At 42.3% G+C, this 23,930-nt stretch overlaps 1 protein-coding gene across 1 annotated transcript; it reads left to right on the top strand.

Moving 5' to 3' along the window:
* Nucleotides 1–4,155: 4,155 nt before the first annotated feature.
* On the top strand, nt 4,156–23,446 carry RND3 (Rho family GTPase 3). The gene is made up of 5 exons (XM_084892646.1): nt 4,156–4,619; nt 5,110–5,197; nt 16,369–16,478; nt 19,342–19,476; nt 21,404–23,446. Exons 1-5 carry the CDS (start codon nt 4,470–4,472, stop codon nt 21,653–21,655), a joined length of 735 nt encoding a protein of 244 aa, XP_084748772.1. The 5' UTR covers nt 4,156–4,469; the 3' UTR covers nt 21,656–23,446.
* The last annotated feature ends 484 nt before the right edge of the window (nt 23,447–23,930 follow it).

Below are 23,930 nucleotides of genomic sequence, written 5' to 3'. Positions count from 1 at the left end.
TCCAAACTCTATCACCATATCTCCATTGGCCAATTATTTCATCCCTACCTCTTTTCTTCTGCTTCCCTCCCTATTTTCTCTTTCCCTGACTAGGCCTCAGTGACTCTGGCCTTCTGAATTCTGTTCCTTAAATCTGCCAAACACTCTCCCTCCATACTATCTTTTTACTATCTGCTTCCTTGCCTTCCACTAGACCTTCTCAAGGCTGATTTGTTCTCATCATTGAAGACTCAACTTCCATATAGAGGCACTGCCAGGCCACTGTGCCTAACCACAACCTGCTATGCTTTACCGTGCCCTCCTGTTTTTCCTTCATAGAGCTCAGCACTGTCATTCTTATTTGTGCAGTTGCTTCCTTATTATTGTGCATCTCTTGTTTGGAATGCGTGCTCTGGGAGCATAGCAAACAGGTCTGGCTTGTTTACGGTTATACTCACAGTTCCTAGAACACAGTGCCTGGCATATAGCAGGTGCTTAATAAATACTTGTTGAAGTAAATACTAAATTTTTAATTTTTGAATATCCATCCACCTGAAGCATTAGAAATTCAAAGAAGAAAAGGAAAGAGTTCTTACCCTAAAGAGACTCAAAGTTTAGTGATTTCAGGCAGTTGATTTTCTACTCTATTACACAGACATTAAATTTAACTCAGCAACTTGCAGATTCCTAGAGATTCAGGTAACCTGATTTCCAAAAATAGCTATCCACTCTGATTCCAGATTATCATGAGTAAAGTGATCATGTCTCTCAGTTTGTCTGGGACAGACGGTGTTTATCATTGTTGTTCTGATGCAATCATTTTTCTCTCAAAATTGTCCCAGCTTATATGATAAACTACCCAGTTATTCTATTCCTTGTCAGCCAATTACTGATAATTAATAATTATTGCTAGTTAGAGTGGTTTAACTATATAGACTATGTCAATTCAAGAATATGGCAAGTCAAATCATATCTCTAGAAAGGGGCAAATTTCTAAGTAAAAAACTGAGGGAAAAATAAGGTGTATCTAATTTTCCCAGTTCCAATTAGTGAGGCCACTAATGAGGCCAGAATTTCCCATGATACGTTCAGTAGTTCTGAGAAGTGCAAATAAGAGTTATGTGCGAAATAAAAAAATAGGTTGATGATTCTTTATTGTGCCAGAAACTAATCTGAGAACCTCATTTACATTGTTTCAAAATTACTATTTTATATTTCCTCATAGTTATTATTATAACTCCTATTTTACAGATGATGAAATTGAGGCTTAGAGAGGTTAAATAACTCACCCAATGTTACACAGATGGAAAATATGAAGTTTAGGAACTAAATATACCTCTTTGTGATCTATTGCCCCCAACCACTATGACCATTGCTTCTTAAACAAACAAGTAAAAAGATTCCTGTACATAAGTAGATTTGAGGATGATGGTTTAAATAAAGCATGCTAAGTAGGCTACTTTGCTATAAGACTTTTTCTGTCTGCAACATGTCAAAATACTTGGTACATCTTCAAGGAGTGATATGAGCACATCACTCATTGGGCCATGACACCCATTTTTTATTTTATTTATTTATTTTTTTGAGGAGGAGGCCTAAAGTTCTGCCAAGCAAACTCTGGCTGATGTTGCTGCAGGAACCCGAGGACGGCCAACCATCCTCTTCTCTGTGGGTCAGCCCTCCACAATGTGGACCGAGAGTCCACATCAGAGTCTGCCTCTGGGGGGCTCCAATTTCTCAGCTCTGGGATCTCATGGTCATAGCGTCTAATATTAGGTCTAGTAATAATTAATGTCGTTTTCTAATTCTTTTTTAAATCTAATTTATTTAAACAATACAACAAAATTTAATCAACAATATAGTTGCTGTTGTTTTCTACTACTTGTGCCCAACGCTCAGGAAGCATTTTAATCCCTCTGTTGTAAAATTCTTGTGATTTTGATGCAAAAAATTCGGTCAATGCATTTTTGAGGCATTCTTCATTATTAAATTTTTTTCCAAGAAGAAAGTTTTGCAAAGAACGAAACAAATGGTAATCGGAAGGGGCAGTATCAGGAGAATATGCAGGTTGAGGGAGAACTTCCCATTCCAACTGGCGCAGTTTTTCAGCAGTGATTCTTGCAGTATGCGGTCGTGCGTTATCGTGGTGAAGAATTACGCCCTTCCGATTAATCAGCGCGGGTTCTTTTTCTCTTAAAGCTTGGGCTAACCTTTCCAATTGGGCACTATACACTGCACTTGTAATGGTTTGGTTAGATGGTAAAAGTTCATAATGAAGAATTCCTTTAAAATTCCACCAAACACACAACATCACTTTTTTCGCATGCAAGTCAGGTTTTGGCGTGGGCTGCAGAGCCTCATTTTTGTCCAACCATTGAGGCCTCCTTTTCAAATTAACATACAGCACCCATTCTTCATCTTCTGTAACAATTTGCTCTAAAAACGGCAAACGGTTTTGACGAGAGAGGAGCGAACTGCAAATTGTGACTCTTTGATTACGGTTGTTGTCGGTCAACTCATGAGGAACCCATTTTCCAAACTTTTGGACTTTGCCAAGTGCACGCAATTGATTGGAAATTGTTTTTTGTGAACAATTTAAAGTTGTCGCAAGCTCTTGTTGGGTAATTTGAGGATTTTGCACCAAAAGAGCTTGAAGAGCTTCTTGATCAAAATTGGACACACGGCCTCGACCACTCTTGTCATCTAACGAAAAATTTCCCTTGCGAAATTTCTCAAACCAACGCTGGCATTTTCTGGCGCTAACTGCATCTTGACCAAGAGCACTGCAGATGTTTTTTGCAGCCTCACTTGCTTTTCTTCCTACTTGGAACTCGTAAAGCATGCAGTGCCGAATATGCTCTTCATCCGCCATCTTCTTAGCCCTAGTTTTGCAACAAAAACCAAACCAAACACAAACTTTTTCAAGCAAAACTTGTTAATTGCACTTCACACGTTCTGTAGATAACACGTGTTTGAAGGTTATGTCAATACAAGTCAACGCCAAGCAAGATTTTAAACGAATGTGGGAAAACGACATTAATTATTACTAGACCCGATACTTACATTCATGCTTTTCACCACCCTTCATTGTGCCTTTTCACTCCTCATACTAGACTTTTTGTTTTTCACTTCATCTTCTTTTCATTTACAAGCCTAGAAGTCTTCATAGCGAACTTTGAAGTTGGTTTTGGCCAATGTCCTTATGACCTAATGGTTGAAACCTTCTGACTATTTGGAGCACAGAAGATGAAGATGAGGGGAAAAAAGGACTTATAAGAAAAACAAGTCAAATTCACGGGTCAATTTTAGTCCTCTCTGAGACTTTTGAAATGGGTGATTAGAGTGATGGATGTGGAGGAGGGATGAGGGGAGGCGGAAGTTTGTACCTGCATTTTTCAGCTATGCATAATGTATTTTTTGGGTCCAGCCTAGGATGCTTCAATTTCAGGAAGGGCGGGGAGGGCCCCTGATAAAGGGGTTAAAGGGCAGGATCTGAGTCCTTCCTATCCAGTCCCCTCACTGCAATGTGGACAATGGCTGACTTCGTATGTTTGGGTCCCTAGCGCCATAAGGTTGTGTTTCCAGTGCTTTTGTCACTCATTGATGAGTAGTCCTTCATTTTCTTCCTTTTCTGCTCCCACCTCCCCTTTGCACTACTCCTGATTGACTGAAACTGACATGTTTCAGAAGACAGTCTATTACTGTGACCCAGGCAAGCCAGTTCCCACATCTGGAATAACCTGGCTTAGCTGCTGATTTATGGCCTACATACCTATGACAGACGGTTTTCCTACAAAAACAATCACTTAACCCTTCCCCACCCAAGACTTGCTTCCTCTATTGTATATGAATGTCTTAATTTAGGAGACTAATGTTTTTGCTTTCATAAATGTCCATGCATCTTCTGTAGATCAGTCCTCACTAAAACGTCTTTTTTTTTATTTCTAGTAAAAATCAATATGCACAGGGATTCAGTTTTCCATCGCTCCCTGGACTTGCCCAGACCCATCCATCCCTAGAGCGTCCTTGGAAGCTTCAAGTTGTGCCAGAGCCTTGGTCTGGCCATAGATCCCGCAGGGTCACCCTAGAGGGCGCACTGTTTACATCGCCTGCAAGCAACCAGACAGCGCTGGCTCCCGGGCTCCATAAAAGGGGAGGAGGCGGATCAGTTTCCTCCTCTCATTGAGAAAGAAGAGGATTGGAAGGCTGAGCGTATAAAGCCGCGCAGAGAGCGTGAAACAAAGCAGTCGGATCGGAATTGGACTCGGGAAGAAGCGCGGCGCGGAGTCAGGCATAAAAACTTGTTGGAGGAGAGAAACGAGCCAGCTCCTCCAGCTCTCCTGGTCTGCGCCGTGCTTCAGGGATTCCCACCAGCCTTGCCATTTATTTTTTTATATCTGCTTTTTTATATATAGAGAGAGAAACATACATATATATTTTTTTCCTCTTAAGAGAAAATTCCTGTTCTAAGAGAAAATAAGACAAGATCAATGAAGGAGAGAAGAGCCAGCCAGAAATTGTCCAGCAAATCTATCATGGATCCTAATCAGAACGTGAAATGCAAGATAGTAGTGGTGGGAGACAGTCAGTGTGGGAAAACCGCGCTGCTGCACGTCTTCGCCAAGGACTGCTTCCCCGAGGTGAGTGGGGCCGGCGGGACTTTGAGGATGGGGGCGGCCCGCCGGGGGTACTCTGCCTCTAGGTGGGTTTCCCTTGGCTCTCCCCTCTTCCCTTATTATTATTATTATAGCTCTCCCTTTTCACCCCTTATTCCTCCCACCAGTTAGACTGGCTGGAGAGGGAAAGTGGGCAGGAAGCATGTAGGGGTTGGAACGCGCCTGCACATTCTCTGCTGTTAGCTCTGAAACTTGTCGGGTCCTGAGTGCAGTCCGGGTTTGGGAGATTTGGATCCTCATGTCTTGGGGAGCTCAGGGGGAGGGTGGGGGAGGCGAGTGGGGAGCCCGGGGGTTAGCAAAAGGCCAATCAATGCCTGTTTGGTGTGTGAGCTGATGTGTCGGGTATTGTATTTGTAATTGAGGAGGCAGCGTTTCAGAGGGTGTCTGTCCTTGCGGCGTCGTGTGCATTTTAAGATAACCTCTTTGCCCTCTTCTGTCCATTTTGTTCGTCCAGAATTACGTCCCCACGGTGTTTGAGAATTACACGGCCAGTTTTGAAATCGACACACAAAGAATAGAACTGAGCCTGTGGGACACTTCGGGTAAGAGTCACCGTCGGACCGCGTGGTTCTGGGGGGGGGGGGGGGGGGGGTGTGTTCGGGTTCCAGCCGCCCCGGGTGCGCGGCGGCTCTCCGCACCCGCTGCTGTCCCTCGGCGAACGCGGCCTTTTCCGAGGAGTCCCGGGTCCCCGCTGGGTGTCGATGTGGTCCCTGCTGGGTGGGGGGAGCTGATGGCAGCGGGGAGGGAGGATAGCGCGCTGCGTGCCCCAGGGTGCCCCCGCGGTGGGCACCGCCGGGAGCCGGGGGGCCGGAGAGCGGTGGGCGCGCGGGACCCGCTGCCCGGGTCGCCCCGCAGCTGCCAGGGGGCCCGGTGCTGGGGTGCTGCGGGCGCCGCCTCGGAACCACCCGGCTCCCGGCGGGCACTCCTCCAGGATCCAACCCGCTAGCTCTCTGGGAGGCAGGGAGCGCGGCGGGGGTGGTGGAAAGGGGGAGGCGGGAGAAAACCCCCGAAGCGACGCTGTTCCCTTCGGATCCCGCCCCCGGGGGGGGGGGGGGTGCGCTGGGCGGGGAAGGAGCCGGAGCGCGACCGCCGGGCGCAGTGACTCACGCAGCCAGGAATGCGCCGGCGGCGGCAGCACGCGGCCCGCTGGTTCCCGGCTCCCCTCCCGGCCGCCGCCTGGTGCCGACCTGCAGATCCGAGCTCCCAGGCCTCCCCCCATCCCCACCCCCGCTCCTCTCGGCCACGCCGCCTCCCGCCCGTGCCATCCCCCTAGCCCCCTATTGCATCACCCCGCCCGCCTACGAGGCCGCGGGCGGCACTCTTCGCCTTTGACCTTCCCATTCAGTTGAATTATGGACGTCGTGGTGCGTGGGTTTCAAGGATCTGGGGTTCAAGACCGGGTTACCGCCTTCCCAGGCGCCCACCCATCCACCTGGCGCGCGGTGGTGGTGGCTGGGGCCGGATCCCAGCACGCGGCTTGGCTTTTAGGGGTTCGGGCAGGGTCTGATGGGGTTAGGTTACCCTCTGGGATGTGAGTCTGGGAGCCAGGCGTCCGCTCCGGGAGCGAAGGAGCGCGGTGCCCCCCCCGGGGCATTCCTCTGGAGGGGGAGGAGCCGGCGCCCAGGCCGGGCAGCCCCCACCCTCTGTGCGGAGCTGAGCCAGCAGCTGGGCTGCGCAGGTGAAACCAGCTGAATCCCGGGTGAAACCAGCGCGCAAGTGCCGACACGCAGGTGTTGCTGTCAAGCTGGGAGTAGCCTCCCGGAGGTGCATCTGGGCCGTGCGAGCATCCCACATCCTTAGGCTTTAACCTCTGCAGCCCCGGAGGCACTGGGGGGGAGGGGGAGATTGGGTTGAGAGCACCGGGAAGGAGCCGGACTGGTAGGGTCGCCCGAGGCGGTCCTGGCACAAAGGCCGGCGGGAAGCCTCGCACCAGCGCCTCTCCTGGCCGCTGCCTGATGCTCTGGGTTCTGCAGGGAGAATCGCCGGTTTTGTTTCTCCCCGGAGAGCCAGGCTCTTCCTGGAGCGTTGCCAAGGGCAGCAGAACCAGGACTCCTGCGTGTTTTGTATTGGGGATTGCACACAGTCTCGCAGCTGCAGGGAAGGTGTTGATAGAATTGCTAGTGTTTTCTTACCTCAGTAGTTGCTATTATCAGCGTTGTTACAGTACTTAATGGGATCTAATTCCCGGACATATCAAGGTATTGGTTATACCTGATGGACAGGACAGCTGGTTTGGAGCCAATAATTAGCACCAGTAATCCATCCCGTCCCCCTCACCACACACACACACACACACACACACACACACAGGTTTGGACCTAATGCAAGGTAAAAAGTATGTAGGCATTTAGGTGAGGGGTCTGAGTCTGATCCAGTCGTTGATATGAAGCTGTGCTTCGATCTTAGCTACTGGTTACCACCGATTTCTGTGAACAAATCCCCTACCTCCCTGATTCTCATGTCATTGTCTGGAAAAAGAGAACAGAGAGCTAGATCACGTGCAGGATCTCTCGCAGCCCTTCGCTTCTTGGCTTTAGGACACCGGACAAGCAAGTCTTTTTGTTTCCCACGATCGGTTGGCTTCTGCTCTCAGTCCCAGTGGATCTGGCATTCCAGTGCTGGGGTTTTCACCACCCACAGAGCAAGCCAGGTTCTGGTCAGAGCCACCGCTTCCTGGTGGGTTTAGGAAGGAGACTCATTTAGGTAGGGGAGGGGCCTGGGTGGGCTCAGAGGAAGGAATGCTGGGTTATACATGCCCTGTCTCAGGCTTCAAGAGTCACAGGACCACCAACGGAGATTTTTCGATTAGGCCTCCGAAGAGCTAAATTGACTTTTTTTTTTTTGCAGAAAAAAAATGACACATTGTTTTTTAAAGGCTAGAAAATAAACAAAATGTGGACAGTTTATAGTTGGAAGCTATGCTTCACATGTGCAGTAAATATAAATCACTTCAGATATTTTCAAGTATTTAATTCAAACTTTTTGCATACATAGCATCATGTCTCACATACAGTATTCATCCAATACAATATGTTGCATGAACAAATGAATATGCATAGTTTCCAAGGAGATCAGATTTCCTGACATTTATTACCACCGAATTACCTGTGCACAAAGATGTCAACTTTATAAATACTGCCTTTCATCAAATTAAAGATAATCACCTGGAATGAAGTCTGTAGTGAGATAATCACTTATATTTTTACTTAATGAAACAAAAACGGATGGATGTTTAACTGAAATATAAAGGTTTGAAAAAACTGTGATTAAGAAAATATCACTGGAAAATGATTCCATAATGAAATCTTTGCTCCAATAGAGGTTTATACAAATGGAAAAAAGGCATAGTTAGAACTCCATTATGTTATTTGTGAGGCAAAATATTAATTAAACACAGTTACCAAGCACTGCTTAAATTCTAAAATAGACTCCACCAAAAATGGTGTGTCACTCATGAGCAAAACACATCTAGCAAGAACCACTACATCAGCAGCTAATCATTTCAAGTGTCTTTAACATTTTTCCATTGCAACTCGAGCTTTTCATGGCAAATTTCTAAACAGGATTAATTTCTGACAAATGTTTGACATTTTCTTTGCCCGCTCAGACATTTGTTTAGTTCAGGTTGTAAAAATAATTGCATGTGCCTTATGCCTCCTGATACATTTATTTTTTCCAATTGCTATCCATTTAACTTTGGAGATAAGATCTAAACCACGTCTGTAAAGCCTTAAATGTCAATTGTACTTTTCCTTCCTAAAACATTGTGAATGTTAGAGATTTGTTTAGGGAAAATTAGATGTTACTCACTTCACTTATAGAAGGAGGAAGATTGCATAAACTTTGTCCTTTGAATGGCATGCTCCTCATGTTTATCCTCCTAGCAGAGGGATAAACATTCAGGAAACAGAAGCATTTTTTGCCTTATCTGGCTTCCATACTTGGAAGGCTTCTCATAAAGGGGTCTCCTTTCCCCCCAGTAGTCACACAATATGCACAGGCAGAGCTCTGCCAATTTGGGTGTAGGAAAGAACAAGTGGAAGCAGGCACTGTAGGGTCTTTTTGCACCAAGAGAAAAGATAATTCATTCCCCACTTTATAAGGCACGGAAACGTAATAGTGCCTTCCACTCTTTCTCTAGCTCCCTTCTTTTTTCTGTACCTACTATGTGCAAGCCCTATGGGAGGTCTTAGAGATGCAGTGTTAGTTTCAAAAAGGCCCTTCCCCTAGGAGTCATATAATTCAGGGGGTTGGGGGTGGGGAGTGGGGAGAAGGAAACCCTCCCCCTTTTTAGTGTAGCTCATATTCAACTTATGATCAGAGTCTTGCACCAAGTGCCCTGTTTCACCTGGTTACAGTGAATTTCCATTGTCAGGCATCCCTCGTGCTGATAGACCCTCCCACCCCCAGGGCACACACCAGTGGCACTTGGCTAGTTGATTTCTTACCATCACTTAAAGTCAGCCCCTCTGAAAGTAAACAAAACATTCTTTGAACTAATGCCAGCATGACTCCACTAAAAGATGGTGGTGGGGGCTAAATCCATAACTTCTTGATTTCAATGAGAAGCATTCCCTTTTTATTAAGAAAATGAACATGTTTATTAATAGTTGTAGAAATGCCCCAAATAATTTTCACATTTACTCCATGAGATTCTGCAAAACCATGGGTCCTGCTATCAGCACTTTGAGGTGATGAGTTGAGATCAGAGTAGTTCTACTATCTATCATGTGCTTCAGAGCCGGCCACGTTTGCCAAGCATGGAAGCAATTTGTAGCACGGAGCTAATAATAGAAGCTTAGTCATTTAAGGATCACCATATCTTTCCTAAGTGATTTGATTGCAGTGTAATTTCAACGCATGTGATTTAGGGAATAATAGTCATTCATGCCAGCTTTTAAACCAAGGCAAGTTAATGCACATTTTATTTCAGGCATATTATTAGTTTTAAAATACTCAGTTCAGCTGCTAAAATTCCCCCACAATAACTATGCTGTTTCCTCATGAATACTCTTTTGAATCTTGTCATGATATAAGCTTCTTTTAGGCCCTATGTGCTAAAGTTAGTACTTCCTTATTAGTTTTTAACATTATTAACAGAGAATACAGTTGTATTTAAATTTTATACTTAAAGGAAAAGGGAAGAAAGAAAAATCTTAATTATTCATGGCCTGACTTTAAGAACAAACTCTTTACAAATAGAAGTCATTTATATTGTTTTATCCATAGCTTATACACAAGTTTAAAGGACGGTCTCTGTGACAAGCATTCTATTGAAATATTTCTTAACAGGAATGGAAATGTTCAGCTGTGTTGGAGATTAGTGTATAATTAATTCAGAAAGGCAGCTTCAAAAGAGATCGCTGGTCCCTCTTTTGTGATTTACCATGTAAATTAACACATCAAGGCAAGACATATAGAAAGGAGTATAAAACCAGTAAGCATTTTTTTAAATTTTTTTAGGACATTGTGTATGTATGAACTCTGATGGATGCTGTGGGAACAGGGTGCAGGCAGTGCAAAGCTGAGCCCTCAAGGCTCTTACCAGTCTCATCATTGGTTCTTTAATAGTTGTTTATAGGAGAGTGAGTCTAAGGTTCTAAAGCTATTTTCATCTATCGAGAAGATCCTAAGGCTATAGGGCCAGCCCAAGCCCCTGATCTATATAAGTCATTGCTCATTGAAGTCCATCATAATGCCTTCCTATCTCCAGAAGTTGATGCAGTTCTTAAGAAGTCTTTAACATCCCTCCCACTTGGAAACAGCTTCCATTTATTTAATGATTCAAGGAAGGGGAAGCCAAGATTCTGAAAGCTGAAGTCTAACTTAACCTTGTTAGAGAAAGACAGAGAATAAGCACTTACAAAAAAGCCAAATACTCATGGGTGATGTGACTACCGAGGGCAAAATTGCAGAAAACCAGTTCGATCATAAGGTAGACCTGATCCCTAGGAGCTTAGAGTTTCAAAACTAGGTTCAACTCTTAAGTGTTTATCCTGAAACTCTGTAAGACATATAGATTATGGCAAAACAGAGAGCTTTTAAGTTTGGATGGTGATTTTTCAATAAGCAATATATAAAACTACACTTGGAGATTTGTCCACCATGCAATGATTTCACAGCTTAAACTATAGATTTTTAAAAAAGTAAAGTATAAATTCCCTTCCTAAGTTTACAGTTGTCTCTAGATCTTTTAAAATTTAACCCCAGTTAGTGCTAAGTTTTCTCCAACCTAGTTTCTTACTAAGTTGTACATTTCAGTGAGGCATCCATATTGGTCATTTTGATGGCACCTGAAATAACCAGATGTTTCCTTATTAATCCAGTTCTTTTGCATGTAGATATGACACCAGGGATCAATAGTTTCTCCAAAAAAGTTCATGGTACCTGGTGGGCTGTGCTAAATGAATTAGTTGTACCTCAGCCATTTTCAGATGCCCTGAAAATGTCTTCTCGGTTCCTATATACTGGCAACTTGACTTAGAGACACCCTTGACAAAGCAAATTCCCATTGACATGGAATGCAACTGGGAATTTGCAGAAGTTTGACTAGGTGTTGTGTAAATTGGTTTTAAAAAGAGCCTGATAATGTAGATATGGCAAGATGAATTCACCTGTGTATTATATGGACACAAAGTCTTTGATCTGTTACTGAAGAATAATGCCATTTTAAAATTTTATCCATATCTACACTTATCCCTAAAGCTCTGTGACTTTTGGATTCTAAGTCTGAGTGAGTCTAGGAGTTTAGGGCAACCACTTTATTTACAGCCCCCAAATACTGACCTTATTTCTACCTCATTGACTTTCCAACTATGCATCTGCATTGCCCCAAGAAATCAAAAATATTGATTCTATCTTTATAGCAACACAGAAGTGCCCCCGTCCACGATTTCATAAAATCTGTTCATAATCCCAGTGAATCTGAACCTGTAAAAGAAACAAAATACTCTTTCTGGGAAAGTTCCTTTCTTACTTGCAACCATGGCGTTTGTGGGGCACACTACTTGGGAAAAAGAGTTCAGAGTCCTACACTGCGCCAGGCAGAGAAGTCTTGCTCAGACTTGATTCACAAGTTGAGATTGTTGCTAATTTGGAGCTTTCACTCTCCAGCTGGCATGAAGAAATGGAATCCGCTGATAGCTGGGCAGATCCTGTGTTTGCTGCTGTTGGCACAGATATTCTGTTGGTGACCACTCAAAAATGCCAAAAAAAAAAAAAATGCAGTATTCCTAATTTTATTGTTCTTGTTAGGAATTTCTTAAGGGGAATGGAAAGTTTTTAAATTTAAGGTTCAAGCAAAAGGAATTATAGTTAGGAAATATTCAACTAGAGACTCCTATAGAGACTCACATTTGAACTGGTTTTGCAAAAGTTTCCATAAAGCCTCCCTTTGGGCATGAATCTTCTCACATATACATTTAATAATGTACATATATGGTATGTTCTATCTTTGTGAAAGGATGACGTAAACAGGCAGGTATGTCTGCAAAATTAGTTTCTGGGTGAGGCACTCTGTGACTCTTCTTGGGCTGGAATTGCTGCTCTCACGCAGCGTTAATGGTCTTGAAGACAGAGATGGGTAGACCTGATGTTTCAAAAGCCTTTTAGAACTTGGCGGATGTTTGCCAAACTTGAGGAACTCAGAGCACCACAATGTGCACTTATTCTAACCTACACCCAAGCAAAGAGGAGGTTTTTTATTTTTGGGTGGAAGTGGGTGCAAATGTGGTGTAGTTGTTTCTTTACAACACACAGTTTTCCTGAAGTTTTCTCTTTATGGTTCATTATAAAGGATTTTGGAATAGTGCTGTGTGTTTCAAGTGTTGTCTGGCATAATAAGAAATGCTGCAGCTTAGATTTCCATATGTATGAAGCCTATTTCACATGCTGAGAAAGAATTTTAGTTGAGAAAGCTCAGCTCAATGCCTAGACTTACTGCATTTAGCTAAGGTACATTCTCGGGGTGCACACATTAGTACCTGCTGTGTACTGCAGTTAAGAGTTCAGTACGCTCCTACATAGTAGAAAATGTTCAGCACTCTTGTGTTTAGTTCTACAGTTACCCTGGAAGCTTTGCACCTGCATCTTTAAAAATATATTTATAGAAGTTAATGTGTTGCTGTTTGGCTTAACAGACTGTTTTAAGACTTTTTCTGGAGGGCAGGCATTGTTCCTGTTTCATGGGCTTACTTTCTGCCCTTACTTTGGTGTCACTTCTGCCTCCCATATTGGTTCTCACTTCACAGGGCATTCCTGGAATTCCTTTTCCCTTTTTCTTGGCCTGTGAGTTGAACCACACATGCCTGTGATTACAGCGTGCACTCTCCAGCTTTGCTTTCCTTTGAGCAGTAGCATGGGCTTTACAGAAGAGAACGAGGAAGAATCCAAAGTGCTCAAGCAGAGTAAACACTGTTAAGTTACACAGGATCTTTTTTTTTTTTTCTTTTTCTTTCTTCTTTTTTTTTTTTTTTTTCTTTTTTCTGAAGGTTCTGCTTAGCTGAATTGTTAGATTTTTTTTTTTTTTCAGGTAGATTCTTTTTCTAATTCTCTCTCTCTTTTTTTTTTTTTTCTTTTTTAACTATGAATTGGGATTTTCTATCCCAAAAGATCCAAAAATATTATGACTAAGTAGTCTTGTCTTGTTATTTTTAATGACAAATTACTCTCATAGTTAGTGGTTATGCAAATGATGCTTATAACTAATAAATATGGGGATCAGTTTTATTGCCACTTTGGACACTCCTGTTGATCTTGTAAAAGCTTTTAAAAAGTGCCTCTTTGTGGGTGGTGGGCACACAGTGCAATATACAGATTTTATGTCATAGAAGTGTATGGTTGAAAACTGTATGATCCTATTAACCCATGTTATCCCAATAAATTAAATTGCCCCTCTACACCTGTATAAAGCAAGAGGATTCATTTCTCATGGACCTTCACATACATGCTTATTTTCATTCAAAACATTAAGCCAAATGAAAACATGAACAGAAACAAACCTCCAAAAGAATGTGGTACCAGTCACAGCTCTGTTTCTTTTTAAGTCAGGACAGTTTCCACATTTTGCAGCTATTTGACTTACTTAGCACACAAAGCACATGGCTTGTTTCTAGTAAGTGGTAGTCTCCAGGCAGGACAGAGCAGAGGACAGAAAAGAAAGCTAAATCCCCTTTGTGGCTGATAATGCGTGGGGAAGGGAGACCAGCTCAGAAAGGGCCAGCCAGAGACGTATTCTCTGCAGCCATGTGGTGAATTAAATTATGAAACCATTTTCTTGGTAGTCCCAGTTTTCATTACTCTATTTTAACACCTGTGTACTTCTCCAGCTGTCTTTCCTAAATTTTGTAGTATTTGGAAAAGATGGCCCCCATGGCTGTGCAGAGCAGTTGTGGGTCTGAGATTGGCAGTGAGCATTCTCACCTCATATCTGAAGGAATAAGGCACCTGCAGGTGCCTCTCCGCCCACGTTCAGGTCGGATTGAGTCTGGGAAAGTGAGTGGTTTCCAAGAAAGGAGATCTCTGAAAGCCTGGTTAGGTTTCTGACAATCCTCACTGTTGGAAAGCCCTGGTTTTATGGATCTGGGGTCCACTCATTTCCTGCTAACTTGGAAGAGCCGAGGAAATCCTGGGGTTCTTGGCTGGTATTTGGATTTTCACTCTATGATACAGAACTTTCTGACTCCGTATTTGGAAAGCAATTCTTTAATGTTTACAGCTGCAGCTGTTGCCAAAGTTTAGACTTTGGACACAAACAAGAAAGGTTGCCATTCGGAAAGTCAGCACTTCACAGAACAAATATACCTACACAGAGCCATAAGTCACCTAATTCCTGATGCCTCTCAGTAATGTTTAAATTCGAGAATTATGTGTGTTATTCTCTTAACCTCAGATTTCTTTAAGTGGCTGAAAAGGTAGGATGACAGCTTATCATTTTCAGAGTCCTCATTCTGATATGCCTTATTATTGAAAATGACTTGATTTTGAAAGAAGCTGATTCCTTTAATCAATTGGGAAGTGTCTTTCAGTTGTCAGCCTGCTTCTAGGTATGGGTAGGGAGCTGGTGCAGCTCATGAAACATTCTGGCTCCGATTGTTTGTCCTTATTCATACACTTCCTGATTCCTAGAACATTTCCTTCTTCCTTGATTGGTGGACACACCTGGCTTGACTTGTCATTGTCCACCTGTAAAACAGCTAGGTGTTAAGGCCACAGTGTCTCTGGGTTCCTTAGTGACTGCTAGGGACCAGACTATACTGTGAAGAGAGTCTGGTGCACCCTAAGTGCAGTAACTTCTAGAACTCAAGAATAAACTCACATTTTGTTTTGCTATATTATTTGAGAAGCTTCTTTAGTCTTTCTCTCCTCCTGACTTTGACTATCAAGGTTTTGATTTATCAGGAGATAACATGTCATGTTTTTTCTGCTAGAAACAGAAGGATATGTCAAAATGGAATTGATTTTTAAAAATACTTCAGTGGTTTAGATTTGAAGACTTGACTCTCTGGAGTCAAACACACACATACACACACATACACACACACACACACACACACACACACACACACACACATCCCCTAGTAAAATGATTTTCATATTATGCCTGTGAAATGTCAGTATACTGAAAATGATTTAAAAAAAATAAAAAGTATTGACAAGCTGCATTTGACTTTATGGTCACATTATTTTGTAATAATTGGCCTCATGTAATTGCCATCCTTTGGGATTCCTAAAGGAAAGGGAGACATTTCCTAAATGACTAGAGGGTGCTGTGGTGAAATTAATTGGCTGGAAACTTAAACCTTTCGGGTGCCCTGGATCTAACTCAGGCCAAGACCCTTGGCTCATGCCTTCGTGTCACTCTCAGAGATGGAACTGTGTAAAGAAGTGAGGTGATGCAATATGGCATTTATTGCATGCTTTGTTGTAACAGGAAGAGAAGCTGTGTAGAGTTTGGGGGTGAGTTTAAGTAAGCAAGCTCAAAGGTCGATGGCTTATCCAAACCTGTAGCTTTGAGGTGGAGTGCACAGATGCCATGTGGTTGACTGACTGTGGGTCTCTTTGCAGAGCGGAACCCACCTTTTCCTCCCTCCCCAACTCACCCTTATCAGATGGTCAGAGTGATTTTGAGTTTTGGTCTCTTTCCCAAGAAGTAACTCTATTTATGGTGCTGGCTCTCACTCAGCTTTTAATAGCACCGACACAAGCATAACCATAGTTAATACTTACTGAGCCCTTACTACAGCAGCACCCTGCCGGGGTCTATTTAATCCCAGGTAGGCAACATCATCTTCATTTATGAATGAAGACTCTGACGCAGAATCCTAAAGCAACCCTGCCCCTCCTCCGTCAGTGGTGGCGGTGGGTCTGCATTCTGACCCATTGGCAACAACAGCCTCTGTGTTTCCCCTGATGCCCTAGCCTTTCCTCTGAAACACACAGATGTTAGATCCCGGCTCTTCCCTTTGGAGTCCCATCAGATACAAGGAGGCTTCATTCCTCTTCTGGCAGTGATTCATAGATTCATATATTACTACTCAGCCTTTGTTTGTGTGTTTTGTTTTGTTTTTGCATTATTTACCAAGAATTAGAGGAGGTGGAAGTGGGACCCCAATCCCCATGTGATAGTCAAAGGATTTAATTCAAAAGGGCAGGATTAATGCATGACAGACAAGTGATTTTCATTTAAAAACTTGTGTGTCTTTGTCTCTTCCAGGTTCTCCTTATTATGACAACGTCCGGCCCCTCTCTTACCCAGATTCGGATGCTGTGCTGATTTGCTTTGACATCAGTAGACCAGAGACCCTGGACAGTGTCCTAAAAAAGGCAAGTGCTGGGGAATGATGACACAGTTCAGTACCAGCCCATATATAACATAGGAACATGAATTGGACTGGGGAGCCCCAACACTCTAGTTAATACTCGGCTGTGTATTTTGGAGTTAGAACAATAAAAAGGACACTTTTACACTATATCAGGGTTTCCATATGTATCGCCAGTTTTGATGATGAGCCTGCTTAAAATTGTATTGCATTTAAGAAACAAAATACCCTTTTAAGAGCCTCTGGGTTTATTCTCTGGGCAGAAATTATATTTGATTACTGTCAAGCATGCCTTCCTTCTTTCCTTCCTTCCTTTACCCTATAGATTGTGTCTTAGTTTATAGGTTTATGTTCCACCTCAACTCAGATCGTGAAAAGAATGCAATAGTAGCTATTTGAAGAGAGAGGCTGTGTTTCAGTAATGGTGTTATTTATTAGAAACAGAAGTAGAACTAATATAGGAGGAACATGGGCCTGTTTCCAGATACTAGACAAGGTGACTGTCATTAGGGAGATGTCAGATATTAATAAGAACAGTAGTTGTAAACATGTTCTAGATGATAACATACCTGGTTCCTGGAGGTAAAAGGACCCAAGGAAGCTCTGGACAGAACCAGGGGGAGGTCAAGAGGAAGGGGACCTGTTGCAGGTGAGAAGGCCCTTGGGAGGGAGGAGCTGTCCTTGGCCTCCACCAGTCCTGGGCTCAGTCTCTGGGCAGTTACTGAAGGCAGATGCTTCACTGAGGATCATCCTGGGTTCTCAGTCCTGGCCCTGAGTGCTGTGGGGTTTCAGAATCAGACCGTTCTGTGGAGTGCCCTCTCTTCTCCATGCACTAAGGCTTACACAGAGGATGTGGTTGAGACCAAGGCAGTGCCATTATAACATTTTGTGTGTTTTCATTAACTTACACTTCTTTATCATGTTTGACTGTTTATCTTTTGTGTCACACAAAATTAGGGTTTGAAGGTGAATCATCACTCATCTCTTTACTAAACACGGCAAGCACAGTTATCTCAATGAAATGTGCTTCTTAGCTCCCCTGTATCACAAATAATGCTAATGTTTGTCAGACTTAGGCATGAATACACCTTTCCTGTCTTCACTGCTTGTAAATAGTTGTTAGACATGCAGAGGGAGGCCTAAGTCATTACACAGCTGAAGAGCAACGTAGCAGCATGCCTAATGCTTGTCTGTAGGTAAAAGAGATTGCTTATTTACTGGAGTTTTTACTTGATGTAGCATCGGGTTATGCATAATTTATAATGAAAAGCTGTGCTCCTGTTTTATTTTGCTTTCGTCCTCTGAGACAAAATGTATAGTGACATTGGCCTTAAATATATTAATGAGTGTGTTTTACATTCCTGTGAGGTTTGAGGCTCCTGATAACCCCTGTTATGGTTTGTCTTGATTAATTGAATCCTTTAAGTCCTTGAATATCAAAGAGGTTAAAGTGGCTTAAAGCACAATGATAGATTGTATTCTTTTTTTTTATTTTCTTTCTTTCTTTTTTTTTTTTATTCACCTTCCAATTCTTAACTCCAATGCCATTCAACACATGGTAGATGTTCCTAAATAATTCTGGGAGGGATAGGAGGAATGAAGGGTGGGGGAAAGAGAGGGAGGAATTTGTGGATACATTGGGCTCTTGTGGAAAGTATATTGCTCCCTCCAATCCACTGGTATACTTGGCAGTAGAGTTCTTTGCCCACTGCACACCTCTAGCTCTGGAAATGTCTCCTCTGATGGTCTTCTAAACTACTCCTGCAGAATGTCCCTCTTGTCCAGGATCATGTTCTTGACTTCATCATCCACACTCTTCTGCGAATTCCTTTTTTCAGGCACAGTTATGTCTTAATCGCCTTTGTAACCACCACAATATGTAGTAAAGCATTTAAATACATATATGTGCCTGTGGGAGGGTCTGGAGGCGTGGATTCTTGATCTCAGCCCCTCTAATCCCTCTTCCCCAAGAGCCAGAACTTTCCTGTGAACACTCTGAACTCCTGACTCCCATCCTGATTTCTCAAGCTTGAGGAAGTGAAACCACAAAAAGATCTCCATTTGCTCTTTAAAGGGATAATTAAAAAAAGGAGAATCCCCTGGCAGACATTTCTGTAGATTCTAAGAATTCCTGTTAGGTCACAAAACAACAACATTGCACTAAATTGAAATATTTAGCAACTATATGACTTAAAACTGACTCCAGGGCCTATGAGCCACAGAACCAGATGCCTTTCTGAGAGCCCAACGCGAAGGTCTTGGTTGCTTTGGCCACTGGAATGGAAACTCCCTTAAAGGCAGATGGTTCTGTTTATTAACTTTATCTCCAGTTCTTGAAATCTCAGTACAGATTTCATCACATGGTAGCTGCTCCATCTTTCTTGATGGGATCAGTGAATGCATACCTGTGCTTATGTTGGCTCGGTCTTAATTCCCAGCCATCCATGGTGGGAAGTGTCAGCTGAACACATCCAAGGATGTAATCACTTGTTACAATATATAATTATGCTTAAGGCACTTTTATCTCTCAGAGATACCCCAATAATTAACATATTACTGAAGCTACCTTCTGAGAAGCTACCTTCTGACAACACCCAACAAGTCTCTTGCAGTAGGGACAGATACTGAGTCACAAAAACAGAGAATAAATAATAATATACATAAGTCTTCCCCAATGGATCCACTTGAGGATGTAGTAAAACTTAATATTACTTAGGAGATAAGTGCCAGTTTGCTTCTTCATCTGAAGTGACAGTTCCTTTTAAATGTCCTTTATGAGCCCTATTTCTAATGTCTGCCAGTGGAGAAATTGTTTCTATTCTGTGGGTGTCAGCGCTTGGCTAATGTTTCGTCTTTTCCCTCAACAGTGGAAAGGTGAAATCCAGGAGTTTTGTCCCAATACCAAAATGCTCATGGTTGGCTGCAAATCTGATCTTCGGACCGATGTCAGCACGTTAGTGGAGCTCTCCAACCATCGACAGACACCAGTGTCCTATGACCAGGTATGTATATGTTGTCAGTGTACCACTGTAGATTTTAAAAAGAACAAAAATGTAACATCACTCATCTTACCAAATAAAAGAGAAACATGCAAATTGACCATACCTTTGCTATGCTCACAAGCCACACCCACCAGCCAATCAGGGTGAGTATGCAAATGAACCCAACCAAGATGGCAGTTAATTTGCATATCCAGGCCAGAGTGAAGACTAAAGACAGTGTAGAAAGAAGCTAAGCTCTGCAGAAGGGAGCTAAGCTGCAGAGAAGCAAGCAAGCAGTGTGGGGTAGAAGAGAGGGAGGCAGGCAGGGCAGCAGAGACCTCAGCAGGAAGCCCTATTGCAGAAATCTTCCTGCAACAGGCCTCTAGTAATAAAATTAAAAGTAGCCACTTTTCTTAAGTCTCAACCAGTGGTCAAGTCTAAGTGCAAGACCCTTTTCTAAGATGCAGAATGAGCACTGTATGTCCAGATTGGGACCATCAGTCAACACAGGTGAAGGGGTTGTGCCTTCACAGGAAGCTCAGTTCCGTGTCAAGACTACAGAGTGAGCACCAAAGTGATCAGGGACAAAGCTTGGCTGAACCCTCCCAGAAAGCTTTCCAAAATGTTTTCAGTGGTTTATTGTATAAAGGATTCGTATTTGTATATGCATAATAAGACAAGTTTGGGAAAAACTCTTAAAATATGAATGTTCCGGCATTTAGTAGGGCAACCACATCTTTGATTACAGAGTATATGAACAGTGGGTCATATGCTACCTTGTATATTTCTGTAGCTCCCCCTGGATTTAAGAGAGAAGGTGGTCAACGTCGGTGCTACTCTTTAGGAGAATTCATCTTATTTTACACTCAGCAGCACAATAAAATACTACAAAAAGACAAAGCCTTTGCCAGTAAAGTAGACCACTCCATCAAACTGTCTTTTAGAGATTCATCACTTATTCAGATGTTTTTTCTAAGTATTTTGAAAAGAGAATAATTGGTTTTAGAAATTTAGTCTCTCAAAAGTTACAGATTCTAAAGAGAGTTCATGTTGAAAGAGCTATATATATCAACATGAGAGTTCATGTTGAAAGAGCATTATTTTAAATGCTGTAGTCTTTGTCTTGCATTTCTAATTAACAAAAGTTTTGTTATTTAGTAAACCGTTTTTGTTCTGCACACTAGGTTGTGTGGCCCATGTTTAGAAATTACATATTTTGTGTTTACTAAAGTTATAGATGGCATAACAGTATCATTTCTTTCATCAATATATTTTGGCCCTAAACTTAATTCCATACATCTCAAAATTTATTCTTTATCCCTGCTTTTTTGGTATAGCCTTTTGACTAATCTTGATTGTTATTTACACTCAAGAAAACTGAGTGCCCCATGAGGTGCTAGAACAAGCTAGAGGCTGAATCCCCCCTGCTAGAAGCATGTGAAAAATGCATCATTTACATTCATGATCTTCAGCTGCCTTTTTTCCCATAGTAGAATCCTCTGAGTAATTCTATACTCTGCTATGACCTGGAAGACAAGAGTATCTAGTTACTCTGAGTTACAGTTGATAGTGAAGATATATCCCCTCCTTAGCTTCTCTCCTACTTCTTTGAATCAGACTAACTGATATCCTGGGCCTCATTTGGTGATGACCCAGTGACAGCCATTACCACCTCTGGGATGTCAAATAGCATCTACTGAGTGATGAACATTGAGAACCTTAGGATTGACTGGTTCTTGACTGCAAATATTAATGAAATGCTAAAGAAGGCAGTACAAATTTAAAAACTGGGTTTGTTTGGGGTTTTTTTGTTTGTTTGTTTTTTCAGCAACACTTGGAAAATTCTGTTAACATTAGAAATGTTTTGAAATGCATTTTATTTAGAAGACACTTTATAACTTTCCCCAAAGACTTATTGCTAACTACAGTCCCTTCTTTTACTCCTCAGGGGGCAAATATGGCTAAGCAGATCGGAGCAGCCACTTACATCGAATGCTCGGCATTACAGTCAGAAAATAGCGTCAGAGACATTTTTCACGTTGCCACCTTGGCGTGTGTAAACAAAACAAATAAAAACGTTAAGCGGAACAAATCACAGAGGGCCACAAAGCGGATTTCACACATGCCCAGCAGACCAGAGCTCTCAGCTGTGGCTACGGACTTACGAAAGGACAAAGCGAAGAGTTGCACTGTGATGTGAATCCCCCGTTACCTTTGATGAGGACAAGGAACTTTGGTGTAAAAAAAACAAACCACACTAACAACAAAACAAAAAGGTGAAGTCTGAATGAAGTGCACAGCCGAAAGTCACATATTCCAGAGGCTTAGGAGGCATTTGAGAGATGCTCATCTTTTTGGAATCCTGTCCTTAGGTTCGGCATGTAGAACAAGCAGTGAGAAGTGAATACATTGGAGAGTTCTGAAGTGTGACTTGAGAAATATGCCAAAAAGAGAGAGAGATTCAGATGGGCTAGAGGTTAGATGAGGAGGAGTGCGAGTACCTCCAGGAAGAAAAATCCCGCTCGGAATGGTGCTTGCATTATTGTTTTCTTTGTTATAATCTAGTCATAGATCTCTACTTTGATTTAAATGTTTCAATGTTTTAATCTCCTTACAAAAAAAGTATATATTAATATACCGTCCTCACTGGGGAACTGGCACTGTGACCTTAGCGTTTAGTTTTCTAGAGGATGAGATCTAATTTCCTTCTAGCTCATCATTAAAATGGAAATTGTATCAGGACCCTTGGGATATCCAGAGGAAAAGTTGGCGAGGCTTTGAAATCTTGCCTTCCTGACAGTAGCTGAGCGAGAGGGCTCTAAAGAAGGGCTTTTGCAGTCTTGCAAGATATGCAGATGATCCAAGTAGAAATAAGTGTCGATTTTTATTCAGTCTGATGGTTCTGTTCATCATTGTGATTGTCATTAAAAAGTGGTAAATTGCTCAAGGTAATATTTTTGTGCGCTGTTTAGAAGAGAGGGTGTGTGACTTTTTTTTAATTTTTGATATTTTTTTTGCCATGGTTAATGAAAATGCAAAGTCAAATAAAAGGTGTTTTGGTTTGACATCATAGGATGAATGATCTAAGGGGGGGGAAATGTAGGTACTATTTTCACCTGAAGAAATAATGAAGGAGTAGTAGCAGAAAGCACAGTTTGTGAGTAAAGCTGTCTGGAATTGTTACCAAAAGTACAAAGCGAAAGAGGCCTCTTATTTGGGGGATGAAGCTCTGAAGCTGGCAGCATCTGATGATCGGTTGGTTTAGCTCGCTTTCTTTAAATGAACACGATCAGAGAAGGACCCTCTTGTCCAAGCTTTAGAGTAGCCTTAGTGGAAAATTATGTACGGTCCGTCCTGACACTATGCCAGCCATTTCTAGAGTGATTGCTAAACCTCACTTAGCCAGATTCTGCCAAGGCCCCTGTTCAGTACTTGATCGCTGTTGTTAGCTAAAATAATCAGCAGTTACAATAGTTTACAGATATTTTTGATCAGTTTCTTTTAGAGCTTCTTTCAGAGTATAAACCCAATCTGACCTGTTGGCGCTTGTTGAAAACGAGCTTTCTTTCCAATGATAAAGCTTCATTTTTGAAGTGTTGAAGCTGTCGCTCCCATTAAACTGTGGCAGGAGAGGAGATTAAGGTGATTACAAACTTGGTTCAATGTTTTACAAGCACTTTGTTTTGTCTCTGCAAGGAAATACCATTCCAGTCATTTCCCACAAAATATAGACGTTTCTACCAACATAATATGCTTTGACTGAGGCAGCATTATGCTTTGGGCAGTATTACAAAATAGCTGGCAAGTGCTTTCTGTATTTAAATATTGTAAAAAGAAAATAAGTTATAACTGTTAAAAAGCAGAACTTTCGTTGCATTTTTTAAAATGTTGAAGTCAATTTGTATGTTTGTTTGGTCAATGTTTCTGCAGTATTTATTAAAACATATTTTTCCCCCCTTCAAATAAAAAAGTAACCATGTCTTTGTCTAAATGTGATCTGCCTTTTATTGTCTACTTCCTGATTTAGCTGTTGTAATTTTGACAGAGATGATTACAGAATCTGGCTCATGTTTCCAAACCTAGTAGGCTTTGGAATGCTTTCATTCTGGGCAGTAGTAGCAGTTTCTTGGGGAAAGATAAATCTGCATCTATAAAGAGTTTTCATGATGATTTCAAATCGCAGAAAAGAAAATGGAGCATAATTAGGCTAAGTGATTGGATCTTAGACATAAAGGGCCATGATACCACCTGGAATTAACTTGTAGAAAAGGTGGGAATTCCTTGAACAGCAGTAATGATGCAGTCGTGCAGTCTCCGAGTCATAGATTTACTTCTGAGAGGAGGCTTGTCTGCATCCCTGCCCTCAGAGACCCTAGCCTAAGTGCCTAACTCAGCTGCCCACCCTGCAGCTCTTCTTGTTCACAGAGGTCAATGGAACAGATGACCCAGGACCCAGCTATTGCATCCATTAGGCC

Source organism: Pipistrellus hanaki, assembly GCF_964339955.1.
Source record: "Pipistrellus hanaki genome assembly, chromosome: 8".
NCBI classification, from domain to species: Eukaryota; Metazoa; Chordata; class Mammalia; order Chiroptera; family Vespertilionidae; genus Pipistrellus; species Pipistrellus hanaki.
Note: the sequence above shows the minus strand (reverse complement) of the source record. Positions and strands in the feature narration are given on the sequence as shown.